The sequence below is a fragment of the Capsicum annuum genome, chromosome 12 (assembly GCF_002878395.1).
Source record: "Capsicum annuum cultivar UCD-10X-F1 chromosome 12, UCD10Xv1.1, whole genome shotgun sequence".
NCBI classification, from domain to species: domain Eukaryota; kingdom Viridiplantae; phylum Streptophyta; class Magnoliopsida; order Solanales; family Solanaceae; genus Capsicum; species Capsicum annuum.
The window spans coordinates 198756699-198773227 of record NC_061122.1 but is presented as its reverse complement, the minus strand read 5'-3'; the positions used below and the strand labels follow the sequence as shown (position 1 = coordinate 198773227).

Here is a 16529-nt window from a genome sequence, read left to right as displayed (position 1 = left end):
TAACATATGTATTTTTTCCTTTCGATTTCCCTTCCTCCAATTTGGTTAATTTTTGATAGCATATTGAAGATCATTTTGATTAAACAAGTTTAATCACTGCTTAGCTCTCAGACATTTTGTTTTAAGAAAATTGAGTGTACGGGAAGGAGAAACGGAAGAGAGGATTATAAAGCGGGAATCGAACCGGCACCAATAAGGTGAAAATTCAGGTGACTAACCAACTAAGTAGCCAACTAAGCTACTACGTTTTTCCCTGCTCTCAGACTTGAAAAATAAAGTAAGAGGAAAATGTAAGGTGGAAACAAAAACTAAAAAAAGATCTGGGGAATTTTAGAAATATTGATTCCACCAAGGCACCAACCAAAGCTACAAAATGTCATATCCTCACAGAAGAGGATTATATATTACAAAGACTTGGCATGATCCTGCAGTCTGTCTCATCCCTTTCCCTATCTCTACAATTCATCCTCCTAATAAGAGTAGCAGCACTCCTCATCGCGGCCTGACGACTTCCAACTTTTGTTCAATATACGCCTCCGCGTCTTTCTCTGTTTGTCCAGAACACAAAAAGCTAATGTCCTAAGTAATACAAAAGCTTTACCTACTATTTCTGCCAGAAACACAGATGATGTTTTAAGAGAACATTATATGATGAATTGGGATTTGCGATGTTGAAGCCATTAGGACTAAGGTTGATCAGGAATATCCGTTTGTAGTTTTTGCCACCTTCTTTTTGAAATTTGTAACACTGCATTGTGGACATATATATTCCAGTCCATCTGTTTTTGCATAGTCCTGCAAAAGAAAAGAGAACCATATTTCGCGTCAAAACTCGTCTAAGAATACTTTCGATGAAACAAAATGGTTATGGAAATCAACACGATACCTTGAAGGCGCCAAGACCTGGTCTTCTATCACAGCCAAAATGTGCCCACTCACCACAAATCCCACAGTTAACCCAATCTCCAGCAGCACTACTGGAGGACATAAGGAAAAAAAAAACATGATGTTGGCAACCAATATTACGCCTTTGATAACTAGCAGCATTTTAAACAAAACGAACGAGAATTGACCTGTGACATAACAAGCAGCACTCTCCATCAACATCATCATGAGCCAATTCATACTCCAAAAGGTATGTTTCATAATGTCTTTTAAGTGTATTCCCAACACCCTGATTCAAAAAAGTAATTAGTTAGAAGAGCTGTTCAAGTTTCCGCAAGTATACATAAAAATGGGATTGAAAAATCAGAAGTTAAAAATCCGCCAGTAACAGTTCTCATGAGGAAGTATAAGTATCCACGAAAACTTATGAACATAAACAAGCATGCAGTTCTTCCAACCAGATTCAAAAAATTGTTTTTGGAATAGAACAGGCTAACAAATGTCATACTAACTAGAGGCCTTACAGTCATCCTATTGGTTACTGTGTGATTTCGCATCTTTGAGAAAACTTGCCCTTTCCAATTGATGCCATTGCCAACATGAAACCCACCCCTTGAGACCACCTGAAGAACATTTTAATTTACAAAATAGAACAACATTTGATAGTCTTGTCATTTTTCTGCAAGGGAGTATAAAATATATTGTTCTGCACCCTTGCAGATTTGTGATATTGCCCTTAATAAGCCCAAAGACAAGAAAGCTCACCTCCCTATACAAGTTAAAGAGGTCAAGGCGTTTGGCATTGAGAATAGCATCTGGAAACTCAGCAAGGCCACCTTGAGGAATGAGACGAGTATGTCCACGAAGAATCAAAAACTGCATTACATCTTTCAGAAATTCCTCCTGTAAATAGGTTGGGCAGAGGGAGGGAACAGAAAAGAAAAAATGATTACAATTATCCCATGTTATAATCCAATCAGTAGAGTCAAGTGAAAAGAGGCATTCGAGGTGTATAAGTATACTGAAAGCACCTGGTGTTAAAGAAAAATCTCTTATCAAGTAATGCAAACTAGTAAATAACTTGATTCCATAAGTTTGTTCCAACACATTCCCATCTAGAAGAACTACCGGAGTTCCAAAAAAGGTAATACCTTTGATAAACAAAAAAAAATACTGTAAAGCCCCTATAATCCATATATCCTAGAATGAATATTGTAAACTACCACTGAATGATGACAAGCTTCACAAATCCAATGTCTGAAATCCCCAACACTTGTTTTTCTTGGAGCATGTAAAATAAGCCAAGTGTTCTGAAATGAATTATGTATTCAGTGCTGTCTACTTTCAATAGTTAACATTAAATAGGTAAGAGCAGATAAATGACAACATTCAATGCAGAATTAGACTCCCCAAGCAAAGTTAGGCATGAAAATATATATGAAAGGATCTTAGAAAGAGGAACGTTATCTGCGTCAGCTGGTGCTACATGTGTAAGGAGGCGGCGAGGATGTGGACCATCTTCTACTGCATCGTGGGTTTACCATGAGACTATGGTGGGGTATGTTAAGGTGGTCTGGCACTCCATGGGCAATACCAAAACTGTGAAAGAGTTGATGCTCAAGCGGAAGAGCGGGAGAAGAAAGAGAAGCTGTAGGGCTTGGAACATGGTCCCTCTTGCATTAATGTGGTTGTTTGGAGAGAGAGAATAAGAGTGTTTGAAGGAGTAGAGTCAAGTTCCTCAGTTGAGGAGTAACCTCCGTTTCATTAACTTTTTTTTTTGGTGCACACTGAAACTTCCTTGTTGTAATGATTGGGTTTGTAGATACTTTACCTTTTGGTATACCCCCTGATACGGTCGTTTTGGCCATGTTTATGAATGAAAATACACTTATTTGATTATTTTTAAGAAAAAGAGAGAGAGAGAGAGAGAGAATATATATGAAGGGAAAACTTTATCTTACCTCAGAACACACATGTATTGGATTTCGCCCACACCCATGCTTCTTCAGTGGAAGAGGATTCAAGGATATAATTTGCTTAGCCTGATGTGAGCTTGATGCTGATTTCCGATGGGTAACAGGAGTTATTCCAACATTGCTACCCTTAGTTGAAGAAGGAATGATGGGCAGATTACTTTTCACCTGGTTCCCATCAAGGCTCTCCATCTCTGAAATTCGTGAAAAAGGTAGCATCTTCTGGTGACGAACATGAGGAATGGGCCTCATAGCAGCAACTTTGAGCTTTTGTCTAGCAGTCACCAGAGGTGTTGCAACACCATTCGCTAATCGACTTTCTTTCTCTTCTTTCACAGCCACATGATTTACAGGTGTTAACCCATTTTGGCAATTATAACTCGTTCCCTGATACAAATCAGACCTCTTTCTGCTAGGAGCAGGCGGTCTAAACCATGCTGGAGGATCGCCAATCTTAGAATTGCCAAAAAACCCATCCTTCCCTTGCTTTGTGCAGAAGAAAAGAAGTCGTTGAGCATCATCTTTCTCAAATGAAGCTACAGCTAGTCCCTGAATGCTAGCAATGCCAAGTGCAACTAAACTACGATATGAAACATCAGGAGCCAATTGTCTCAAGACCTGAAAATAACAGAACATGACGAACAAAGTTATAAAGGACAAACTAAAACCTAAAGCAGGAGGTGAACACCATTAACAATGAAAATATGAATAAATTATTATTTTTGAAACTAATGAAAATATGAATAACTAATAGTGATCCTGGATTCAGCACACAATACTTTGATGGTACAAATATGAAAAGGTGACTAAGGAACTTGAAAGAACAACAATGACTAGATCTGATCAACAATTGTACATTAAAGAGAGCCTTGATAACCCCTATCACATATATAGACCACCCATCCTCTAACATACTAACCAGAAGGCAAACTTTTGTAAGTACAAATATGAAGAGGAGAGATACTGAACTTGGTACAAGCACATAAATTGATTTTTTTTCTTCATAAGGGCGTACAAATACTGAATAAATCAGTCATTATGTTCAACGAAAACCTGGAGCCAAATTGATTGGATTCCCCCTCTTCTTCTCTCACTGTATTTCTCAAAAAGATTCAAGGAGGAACAAAAAAGAGAAACAAAGAGCAGGGAAAATAAAGGACCTGCGAAGCCCACATCGGAACCTTCATGCAAACTTCAAATACTTCTGATCCACAAGCTACAGACATTGATCTCCGAGGCGCAGATATAGGTGGTCTATTTTCTTCATCACTAGGCAGTACATGAACTAGCATACTATTTTCAATTATTTCACTTTTGATGTGATTCTCTAATAGCTGAAAATTAACAGGGAATATACATTACCCAATCTGTCATCAGAGGGAAATTAAAGTCATTAGATGAACATACTGCTAAATTACCAGATCATCAAAACATGTTTGAGCACTGCCAGAAACTAGAAGTGAAATATGAGCGGAACTACTGGTTGACAGATCACACCGCATAGTCACAACACCACGGGAAAATGTACCAGCTTGAAGAGGTGGTGGAAGGGCACTGTATCACAGAGAAGCAACATTAGGGGCATTTGACAAGAGAACAGCACATGAGCAGAAAGAATTTAATAAGGGAGGTGCATATTGTTGATGTTTTGGTGACTGACAACCAGAAGAAAAATAAAACAAATCTAGCAGAGATTCCTCATAGAATAAATGAAGGTAATCAGATATGAAACATGTAAGTTTCCTTGTCTTAAAGATGAAATCAACAGGTGGACTAAATTTTAAGATGCTATTCAACATCAAATTTCAGAAAAGGAAAATAAAAACTCCATGAAGCAGGTCGGGAAAATAAATTGCTACCGCACCACAAGATCCATTCAGAGAAATACCTGACCCGGTTATGAAGCTTACTCCCTCGCATCTGGAATAACAAAAGGAAAAAGCAGCTTTTCAGTACTCAGTCACGTCTTACCTAGAAAAATTTAGTGATTTGAAGACCATCCTACTTTCTCATTCTTCAATAGACAAGCAAAATATATAAAAATTGATGCATTTGGAACACCAACAACATACCAAATGTAATCTCAGAAGTGAGGTCTAAAGAGGGTAGAGTGTACACAGACCTTGCCCTACCACATCGAGATAGAGCGGTTGATTCCGATAGGCCCTAGGTTTAAATAAAGCCCCCGGGGATACAGAAATTGAAGTAAACAAAAAATGCAAAATAACGCAAAACGGAATGTAATTGTTGAAGTATTGAGTTATTTGCTGTTATTGTTCTTTTTAGTTTAGTAATTTTATTTTTAAAAGTTCAGTTATTAAGTTGATATAGAATAGGATTTATGATATAGAATAGGATTTATTAATATCCTAGTTGAAGGTAGAACAGGATTTTATTAGTTTCCTAGTTAGAAATAGAATAGGATTCTTTTGTCTATTTATATTCTCAAACGTGATTGAATAAACAAGCAAAATATTTTTTTATCCTCAAACGTTTTCTTCTCTGTGTTTGTAGAACAACAATTGGTATAAAGAGCCAATTTCTTGAGGGATCTGTGAGAGAGAAGAACCCCAAAAATAACCGTGTAAAAGTCAATATTGTTATGGCTTCCAACAATTTTTCAATTCCTTCACTCCCAATTTTTTCTGGTGAGAATTATCCAATTTGAGCTATCAAGATGAGAACATACTTGTAAGCATATGATCTGTGGCAAGTGGTAGAGGTTGGAGGAGCGGTAAATCCTTTGCCAAATAATCCTACTATGGCGCAAATTAAGAATCACAGAGAAGAGATTTCAAAGAACTTTAAAGCTCTCTCTTGCATACAATCAGCACTTTCGGAAGTAATTTTCGCTAGAGTTATGGTGAGTGAAACTGCAAAAAAGGCTTCAGACAAGTTGAAAGAAAAATTTCAAGGAAGTGACAAGATTAGGCAAATAAAAGTGATAAATCTGAGAAGAGGGTTTGAAATTCTCACAATAAATGATTCAGAAACTATTGAAGAATTCTCCAACAAGTTGATGAAGGTTGTAAACCAAATCAGCTTATGGGAGAAGAGCTTACAAATTCAAGAATCGTCGAAAAGGTTCTTGTGAGTTTGCCAGAAAGATTTGAAGCAAAAATCTCCTCACTCGAAGATTCGAAGGATCTCACAAAACTGTCACCTTCAGAACTTGTACATGTTCTTCAAGCTCAAGAGCAAAGAAGATCCTTGAGGCTAGAAGAAGCTACTGAAACTGCTCTTCAAGCCAAGTTCAAAGGGAAGATGCAAATGCAAGAGGAAAGTTAAATCCCAGAAACTTCTAATTCTAGTAGAAATAATCAAGGCGATTCTCGCAATGGAGTCAAGAAAAGAGAAACTTTCCTCCATGCAAGTATTGCAGAAAAAACAATCATAAAGAGGATGATTGTTGGTTTAAGGGGAAGAAACCACCTCTCCAGTGGAGATATTCCAATAAGCTTAGACATATTGAAAGATTTTGCAGAGTGAAGGAGAACAACAAACAAACTCAAAAAGCCAATGTTTCGGAAGTTGAAGAACAGGAGGAGTTTGTGTTTACGGCGATGGCAGCAACAAGATTGAATGATAAAAACACATGGTTTCTGGACAGTGTTGCACTCAACACATGACCAGCAAACGAGAATATTTTACGAAGTTGGAATCTACCAAAGGTAGTGTCAAGTTGGACGATAAAACCACGTTGGAGATTGTTGGTAAAGGAACTGTGGCAATTGAAGCTCCCAAAGGTACTAAATTTATTCAAGATTTTTAATTGGTACCTGATCTTGACCAAAATCTTTTTGAGTGTTGGTCAAACGCTAGAAAAAGATTATATGTTACTGTTCAAAGACAAAAAATGTGTTGTTTCTAATTCTAGCGGCCAAGAAGTGATTACGGTTGAAATGATAAAAAGAAGTTTTCCTTTGAGTTGGAACTAAAATTCTGAGCAAGTTTGTGGAAGTTAATGTGAGCAGGTTATTGTGATCACCAAGCACAACGATGACGATTTTATTTTTTATTCTGAAAAAATTGAAAATTGTTGTGCTACAATGGACGTTGAAATCAAACAAATCACTTCTCAAGAAAATCCCCAAAAGCTTCAAAACAATAAGGAGGCTATAACTAAGGATAATCCACATACTGTAGCTGGGTACACATCCGGATCTCCAGACTCTGGCAATAACAATAGTTCCAATTCAGACCTCACATTTCATGAAGATCAGGACGAAGATAATGGGATGGATGATTGCGATGATGTGTCAAACTATGATGATGTTGATGACTATTTATCAGAATCCCGTTGCAAGAATGATAGTGTTCCAGACAATGCTTCACCTCATTCTGGTCCTTCGCAGAAATGTGGTTCAGCAGAGGAAGGAACCTTCCTCAGGAGATGTTTCTTTAGATCCTGCAACATCGAGTTCTGAAACCAGTAAGGATGCAACGTCAAAAGATCTTAACTTCGCAGATGAAAATACCAGTGTAAGTGAAAAGAAGGTGTTTATGAGATATTTGCTTTATGGTATCTTCAAGCAGTTGTTATGCCGACCCGTAGTTCTTAATTGTGGCCATGTTTATTGTGAAAATTGTGTGTTCAATCCTAGCAACAAGCTATGTAGATGTCCAGTTGGCAAACTGGAGAATCCAAATGGATACCCCAACATTTGTTTGATTCTTGCACAATACCTGGAAGAGCAGTTTCCCAAGTTGTATGCATCAAGGGAAAAGGCATCAGCGTCAACACAAAATCAAAATCAGGACGAAGCTGTTGGCTGCAAATCACTACCTAGATTTGATCTTTCCGCATGGTTAACGGGTGGAGGACCGCAAGTTAATATTGGAGTAGGTTGTGATCATTGTGGGATGTGTCCTATGGTTGGGGAACGGTGCAAATGCAAAGACTGCAAAGAGAAAATAGGAGCTTGGGAGATGTTCATTATGGATAACTGTGAGGAGTTTATGCCCAAGTACCTTGAATTTGTGAAGAGTGTTGTGGACTCTGATTATTTGTCTCTCAACATCTCTCGTGAGATGCTACAACAGAACAAGATTCTTAAGGTGATTAGAAATAACCTTGTGAAAAAATGTTTTGAGATGTTTAATGAAATTGCTAAGAACAGGAAGGGATTGAAGCTCGCTGATATATTTGCCAAAGCTCTTCCCAAAGAAACTCTTCGAGAACTTGGAGTTACCAGCAAACATCTCAAGGAGGAGTGTTGAAGTATTGAGTTATTTGCTGTTATTTTTCTTTTTAGTCAAGTAATTTTATTTTTAAAAATTCAATTATTTAAGTTGATACAGAATAGGATTTATTAGTATCCTAGTTGAAGGTAGAATAGGATTTTATTAGTTTCCTAGTTAGAAATAGAATAGGATTCTTTTGTCTATTTATATTCTCAAACGTGATTGAATAAACAAGCAGAATATTTTTTTATCCTCAAACGTTTTCTTCTTCTCTGTGTTCTGTAGAACAACAGTATTACACAACAAACAGGAGACTACCCGTTATCCTTCTACCCTAATCCGTGACCTCCAACTTCTCCTATCTAATGTCATGTCCTCAGTAAGATCAAGATGTGACATATCCTATCTAATCATTTCTCCCAATACTTCTTCAGTTGCCTCTACCTCGCCTTTACATCTCCCGACACCCGCTACTGCCAACTGCTCACACTTTCTCGCTTGGGCATCTCCCCAAACCATCTCACCCTCGCTTCTCTCATCTTGACCAGCAAGAGGGCCACCGCTACCGTTTCATGTATATCCTCATTCCTAATGTATATCCTCATTCTTAATATTGTATCTCCTAGTATGCCCACACATCCACTTCAACATCCTCATCTCCGCGACTTGCATCTTTCAAATATGAGAGTTCTTAACTGACCAACACTCTACCCCATACAACATAGTTGGCCTAGCCACCACTCTAGAAACCCATCTTTTAAGTTGTGGTTGTAACTTCTTAGCACACAAGAGTCCAGAGGTGAACCTCCATTTCACCCATCCCACACCTATACGATGTGTGACATCACCGTTGATCTCCCTATTTCCTTGAATTAGAGACCCCATGATGCATGCACGCCAATCCAAGATAGGGAGTTCAAGAGTTTTGGATCAAGTCAATACTTTGGAGGCTCGAAAGGAGCTTGGAACGAAGTCTTGAAGCTTAGGAATGTACTAAAATGGAAGTACAAGGCTCCATGTGAAAGACCACTCGAATTAAGGAGGAAGAGGCGATGAATGCAAAAGTGGTTATTCTTGACATGCAAGCCTCTTGGCCAAAAAGACCCTTAATTCATTAATGATACTTTTGTAATAGTTGATATTAGGCTATAGATAATGGAGAATAGCTCCTTTAAACTTAGATTAGGATTTTTATGAATGTTGAATTATTCTCATCGTTGAAAGTTGAGAGCTTGGTGAAGCTTTTCTGAAACTTATTTAGAAATAGGGGTTGCAAGGTGAATCAATTTCCCTTGTTGATCTTCGTAAGAGTTAGGTGATTGTTTCGAATTAACCGTTTGAGGTCTTAGGGTTTAACACTCTTTGGTTGCTTGCAGTTTTCTTTAGTAGTCTCTAGCTATCTATCCTTGATTTGGTGCTTGTTTAGGATCAATTGATTGAGGTCTTAGGATTTAAGAATTACATCACCCCAAATATGCATTTGAAAAGCCTATAAAATTGCTAGGTTGCGCAACTCATAAGGGTGGTATTTAAGCAGTCTAGTAATTGCATGGCTTAATAATTGGTTTGTTTGTCATGTTGTAATTACTTAGTAATTCAACATCATGTTGGTGTATCACAAGTGGTAATTACAAAGCCATATATTTTTAAATTTAAAAATGAGCAGTAAATAAGCTTTAGTCTCTCATTAATATTAATATATGTGCATCTAAGCATAATTAAAAATAATTTTTTACTCCCTCTGTTTCAATTTGTTTGTCCGGTTATGACTTAACACGAAATTTAAGAAAGTAACGAAGACTTTCGAAACTTAGGGTCTTAAATTAAAGATATGTAGAATGTACAAAATGTTCTTTAATCTTGTGGTTTTAAAATGCCACATGGAAGTTATAATTAAAAAGTTGCCAAAAATGGAAAGCGGTATTCTTTTTTTAAATGGACTAAAAAGGAAAGTAAGACAAAGAAATTGAAATTGAGGAGGTACCATATAGACAAAGAAATTGAAATTGAGGAGGTACCATATATTTTAAAATACATATTTTTGTATAAGTGTTTTAAATTATTATTAGGTTTCTCACAAGAACTTTTTTGAATAATGTGATGTCTAGGCAAGCTTGTGAGCACCTCGACTACTTGTCTAGGTATTTGGTAGCTCTAATCGGAAAAAATAAGGGGTAACTCTACCCACCAAGGCTTTTGTTGATGGGAAGGAAATCTCTTAGCGATTTGTCTCTGCTGAAACTTAAGCCTTAGTTTCTAAAGTTTTTACCTACTTCATTCACCACTAAGCCACAACATTGTGTGCACCACAAATAATTTTAGAAAAGATCCAATTGCAAATTCAGATTCTTTAGCCAAAACATGTGAATGTAATCTAAATTTATATTGTTCTTCATCAATAAATTTATAATTGTTTTGTTTGAAAATTAAAAATTTCTTAAAAGATAGACATGAGATGTGAAAGTATTTTTTTCTAGAACATATACTCCGACTTTGTCAAGGAAAAAGCCGCATGGAAAAAAGTAGCACGGGATAGCATGGAAAAATGAACTAAAAAACTTAAAGGTTAAATTTGCAATATAATTATATTAGTCTAATTACCGCCAATTCTCACCTCCTTAAGAATTCGAGATAAAATTGCCCCCCTCAATTACGCTCTATTCCATTTTGACCAACTAATTACTTGGCCAGGCAAACATGCAAAAACTGTGACTCCATCCATTACACCCAAATCCTATTCCAAAGTAGCTCTCCAAATGTTCCCTGATTCTTCTTCCTGTCCGTCTACCCACCACGTTGAAGAGATTTATCGTTATATCAGCTGAAGAAATCTTTACCTGCTCTTAACATTTCTTTAAGGTTTAGATCTAGAAACATTTCTTTTTACCTTTTTGGTGTGACAATGGTAGTGCTCGGATGAGTTTGCACACACCTCAACTTCTCCACCGAATACTTGCCACCCACCAAACAGTGATCTAGTAATTCTGTCAACCAAGGTTTAAGCGAACAGAAGAAAATCACCTAGCATCTTTGTCAATGCTAGGGCTGATCCTTGGACTCCCATGGTTTTGCCTACTTCATTGACTGCTAGACACGACCTTGGGTTCATCTGTCTACATTCTTTAAATCCAGAAGGGAATAACAGCAGCCTGACTCATAACGGTATGCACACAGAAAATTTGGTTTCTACGAGAACGATGACCATATACACTTAGTCAGGTAGGAAGAAGCCAAAAAGACGGCAAATCTGAGCACTCAAGTAAGATGATGGTGTCAAATGACTATCATCTGAAGTAGTTTTAGTATATCTGATATCGTAGGCATTGCTTCCATTTTCCTCAAGAACTGAAAACATGTGTCACAAGGTGATAAAAAGGGAAATTTTAAGTGTAACTTACTTCTACGCTTAAGAGGGCATTCAAACCATCGGCTATAGGCCCCAACAAGCTTTCATCCTGAGCACAAGAAGCCATTCATAACATAAGTAATGTGTACAATTAGTTCCAAACATAACATGACACGAGTCAGAAGACAAACTATGAAGAGTATATTATATGTTTGTGCACATGTAAGCTGTATATCTTCAGTCATAAACTAAGTGCATGAAGGATAAAGAGTAAGTTTGACTAACATATTGCATTTATGGTGATAGCTAATTAATCTAACTTCTTTGACTTGCTCCGAGAGGTGATTTGATTGTTTAGATCAAGTTCAGAGAGTTCAATTCATAAAGAAATTATTACATTATAGTCAAACAGCTTGACAACATAATGCAGCTATAATAATAGACAAATTAATCTAACTTTTTGGGGTTTGATTAGACAGGATTTCGTAAATAAAGAATCACAATTGTTCTTCCGAATTGAATTGAATACACCAACAACTATGTCTCAACCCCAAACAAGCTAAGGTAAGCTATGTGCATCCTCGGTAAAATTTAATTGATAAATAAATTTAAATTTTTGGAAGTCAAACTTTTTGGAATAAAAATGGTAATTGTGCCACGTGAACTGAATAGGAGTAGTACATGAAATGAAGTCAATCCCATACCAAAGAACATGGCAATCCACAGATGAGAAACCTCATGTTCACATCATCATCATAGATCCTTATGGCAGGAAGAGCATCAGAATTGCTTTCTTCGTCTTCAGCACCTGCCTCAGGTGGAGGGACATCGATAACTGGAGGATCACCAAGCAGGTGAGGACCTAGATTACCACTGGCCTTCTGGCTCATTTCAGGCAGAACAAGGTTGTTTCGGACACAGTAAAGCCTGAAGGATGCATGTGCAAGGTTGAAAGCATCCCAAACATGACAAGATGAACTGAAGGAGAAACAAGTAGACCTATTGAATCAATTCCTTACATCAAACCATACAGATATAAAATCATGTATAAATTTCACTATAGTTAGCTCTCCTAGCAAAGCAGTGTAGGATAATAAATCAATCGCATGGTGATTTAAAACTAATTAGTACTATTTATTTGATGTAAGCCTCTAAAGAAGGCACCCCTTTGCTATAAACTATAATGTGAGCAGATGATCTTGACAATCCCCAGACAACATTCTTGATTGCAAATAAGAGAGACCTACCAATATTCTAGTAGAACAGAGGTTCAAGAATGCCACAAAAATCATATGAAGAGCTCTGTGACGTCTACCACTAAGCCACCATCAAACAAGACAAGAATGCAGTGTAAATCTTAGACAACTGTAGCAAACAATGGAAGGGATTACAATGGAAAAATTGATTATGACAAAAGCACCAGCAAAATATAGCTTAAAGAGTGTATAAAACAAGATAGTTTTCTAAAGGGAATACACAGCCATATTATTGAAGTCAACTGTATGAATAAATCTGTTGTTCTCTAGCACAGAGAATACACGCCAAAAGGGAAGTACAAGAAATAAATATATGGGAAGTCCAGAATAATGCATTATATCATTGCACAACAGAGTCATTGGTGAGAATACCTCTGTGCTACACATAAAAATGCATGTCGAAAATGGGATGCTGCATAGCAGGAAAATATGCTCTTCCAATACATCACATAAGGAATTCCCTGCAAAGGTGAGCATAGGAGTGGAACCAAAAGAAAGCATCCATTAGTTTAAATGAGGAGATTGACCAGATCATCAACCAATTTAGCGAATACAGGTAATCTCTCACCTTAGCATGAAGAGCTTCAGCCAATTTTTCTCCATTTGGCACCTCCAAATAGACCTACAATAGGATCATCAAGTTAAAAAACAGAACTAACACTAATGCAATTTCTGGTCCTAGTAGTGCAAGTATAATACGACCATAGGAACTCTTAAAAATAATTGAAACTTCAGCAAAATACAACTTAGAGTAACCACTAAAAGGTGGTTTTGCGTTTATATCTAAGCAATTTTTGAATTAAGGCATTACTGATTATTAGGTATGCCATTACGAAATGATCACCCTGAATTCTATTTTTTTACTGGTAATCACCTTGAAGTCTATTTTTGCTACGATGACAGAAACTGTATTTTTGCTACGATGATAAAGCTGTATTATTTATATTACCGGTTGAGGAACAATCACCAATCTGTAAACAAGACACAAACCAACATATTGATGGAGAAAAATCCATACATGAATGAGACTAAAATATGACAACCTTTAATCTCATGATCTCAATCGCTGGACTGAAACATAAGCACAATAACAACCTTCATTGAAGTTATACTAAATTATCAGAAAATTTGATTCTCCCAAATAATAACCATGCACCTTTTATGGCTAAATAGGATGATTCTGCAAAAAACAAAAACAGACTGGTTCATATTTATTAAATTAAGTGAAATAATGCAAACCTAACAAGCCTGCAAATTATCTTATAATCTGAATCTAAACCCTTGAGCAACATATATAAAAACGCAACGACTTGGCGATGATTGCAGAAATAACATGAACTACCGTAGCTAAAGTACATGAACTGTTTAACGCATTAATAAAATCCTTAAAGGCATCAAAAAAAAAAAGAAATCCTTCATACATCCGACCAAGGGAGATGCACGAAAAGGCAGTACTAACACAAATCCTCCTGAGAGAACAAAGAAAAGAAAGTTACATACAGCGGTTGGCAGCGTGGTACTAAAAAGTCCAGAAATGGCTTCCAAGGAAGACAAATCAAAACCTCCCCAAACAAGCGAACCAACTTCATCATTTGAAAGATGTTCTCCTTGCAAATAGACAATATTTGGTTGCCATGAATCTAGAACTTTATGAAATTCATCGGTACTGGGGTTTTTCAACACTTGCACCTACATTTAGCAAATTGTAATAGACATAAGAAACTAGATCATATGTCAAGCTGACGATGAACCTTGCTAATGAGAGGTATCAAACTAGAACATGTTAAATCATATACAAAAGCAATTAACAATGATACGTACCTCCAAACGCCCTGATGATACAATCTCCGGGAAGAAATATTTCGATTTACCATCATGTGCATCTTTCTTCTGATCATATTCATCAGTTCTCCCACATACTACTGCAAGAAGACTACAACTCTGCCTGGAAGTTCCTTGGCTCTGAAACATTGCGTAAACCTGGCTTTCCTTTTCTAATACACGCCTACAAAGAAAATTTAGCTGCAGCAGCTAAACCTCGCTCCACCATAACCTTATATCCTGAATCTAAACTCTTTAACAAGCCCTGCAGAAAGAAGGGAAATAAAGGATATCCTATTATACATGTAAGAAAATATAAGAGAAAATGCCCAGAAGACCAAAAGCACCAAAGCTTAACACATGCATAAACCAAAAGAAGCTAGCAAGAAAACTGCAACTTATTGATCTCATATATAAGTTCAACTATGTTGCTCGGACTCTTCAGAGATGTCGGGGTTGAGTGTCGGATTCTCCAAAACTTAGTGTATTTTTGGAGAATCTGACACGGGGCGCCATCGAAAGTGAAGAGTCCGCGCAACTTGTATATAACCCCCGAGATCCTTCTATACATGTAAGAACATATAAAAATGCCCAGAAGAGCAAAAGCACCAAAGCTTTTAACACATGCATAGCTAGAAAGAAAACTGCAACATATTGATCTCATACATAATCCCCACCCCCACACCCCCACAAACCCAATCCAGAAAATCACCAATACCCACTTCAAAAATCAAATATTTGGTCTTAATGACAACCTAATTCAAAAAATTACCATGCATAAACTCAAGGAAACTAGCAAGAAAACTGCACCATATTGATCTCACACATAACCTACCCCCTCCAACCCATCCCACAACCCTAATCCAGAAAATCACCAATACCCACTTCAAAAATGAAATCTTTAGTCTGAATATCAACCTAATTCAGAAAATTACCCACACCCCACTTCAAAAATCTTGATTTTGATCTAAAATTAACACCAACTTACACATACCCACTTGAAGAAAATATGTCAAATACAACCTTAATCCCCACACCCAGTTGAAAAATCAGACGAACAGGAGGGGCAAAAAAAACCAAAAGAAACAGAAAAACCGAAGTGGGTATAGCAAAAAAGTACTCACCACATAGAGAAATTAGACAACTTCCGTACATAGGCTCCAAATCCAACCCAAGAATGAATAATAATAAGCAAATAGGGTAAAGAATAGAAACCCTAAACACCCTTTTAAAATCTACAACTAATAATCAATATTACAAACAAAACATTTATTAAAAGTAGAAATAGTTAAAAAAAAAAAAAAAAAGTTCGTGTAATTTAAGAATAAAAGTTCGTGTGATTTAAGAATTTTTTTTCTCCTCTTCTTAGCTTAGCTGCTAAAAATCAACAGCCAAGAGAAAGAAAAAAGATTAAATATTTTATAATCGTTACGTCTAATTTTAATCTTTACGCTTTCTAGAAACAACACATACACTCAAAGTCAAAAAAACACGAACATGAAAATGAACCAATCCCAAAAATTGGAGGGAAAAAAAAGATAAATGGTGTACTTAATTTTGATTAAATAAAAAACAAAGAATAATAATTAGTCCGTCTATAGCATACTCTTTTTGCTCTCAAATATTCCTACTACTAACAACAAAATTGGAATAAGAAACCCAGAACTAGAAATGTTCATAAACCCAGAAATTAATTTTTAAGTTCAAATTCTAGATTAAACAGTAATTAGATTAGTGTTCAGTAAATTAATCATGTAATAGAAATCAGATGAAAAGAGAGAATTCTATCAAAGATTCGTGGAAAGAAAGAAAAAAGAAATTCCAATTCTATCAGTAAATTAGTGTTTTTTGGTGTTCAAAACACATATATACAAAAGGAAGATGCTAAATGGCTATAAATTTTTGATCCAAAATAGCGATAATAATATAAAGATTATTTTAGCCTTTTCCCTTTAAAAAGAGTTAAAACTTTTACTATCCCCTAAACTTAAAATTTAAAAATATGTGTAATGAAAAGTTTAAGAATAAATGTATGTGTAATGAAAAGTTTAAGAATAAATGAAT

General features: G+C 36.3%; 1 protein-coding gene and 1 long non-coding RNA gene across 9 annotated transcripts; both read right to left on the bottom strand.

Annotated features, from left to right (window-relative positions):
• Positions 1 to 309: 309 nt before the first annotated feature.
• LOC107870841 (AT-rich interactive domain-containing protein 4) lies at positions 310 to 16506 on the bottom strand. 8 transcript variants are annotated; one of them, XM_016717512.2, is made up of 16 exons: positions 15590 to 16506; positions 14466 to 14730; positions 14145 to 14333; positions 13213 to 13266; positions 13017 to 13105; positions 12093 to 12366; positions 11441 to 11497; positions 4747 to 4778; positions 4277 to 4412; positions 4019 to 4192; positions 2847 to 3476; positions 1651 to 1788; positions 1410 to 1508; positions 1074 to 1174; positions 887 to 977; positions 310 to 795 (listed from the first exon to the last, which is right to left on the bottom strand). In XM_016717512.2, the coding sequence occupies exons 2-16, from the start codon at positions 14613 to 14615 to the stop codon at positions 697 to 699; spliced, it is 2313 nt and encodes a 770-aa protein (XP_016572998.2). In that variant the 5' UTR covers positions 14616 to 14730; positions 15590 to 16506; the 3' UTR covers positions 310 to 696. The 8 variants fall into 8 exon arrangements, with proteins under 8 accessions (XP_016572998.2, XP_016572994.2, XP_016572995.2 ...); XM_016717508.2 differs by having other exon boundaries at positions 12093 to 12387; positions 15590 to 16336; XM_016717509.2 differs by lacking the exon at positions 15590 to 16506 and adding an exon at positions 15460 to 15580 and having other exon boundaries at positions 12093 to 12387.
• On the bottom strand, positions 7137 to 11434 carry LOC124889410. Its single transcript, XR_007048376.1, has 2 exons — positions 10930 to 11434; positions 7137 to 10826 (listed from the first exon to the last, which is right to left on the bottom strand). It is a non-coding gene; the product is annotated as an uncharacterized LOC124889410 (long non-coding RNA).
• Positions 16507 to 16529: the final 23 nt, after the last annotated feature.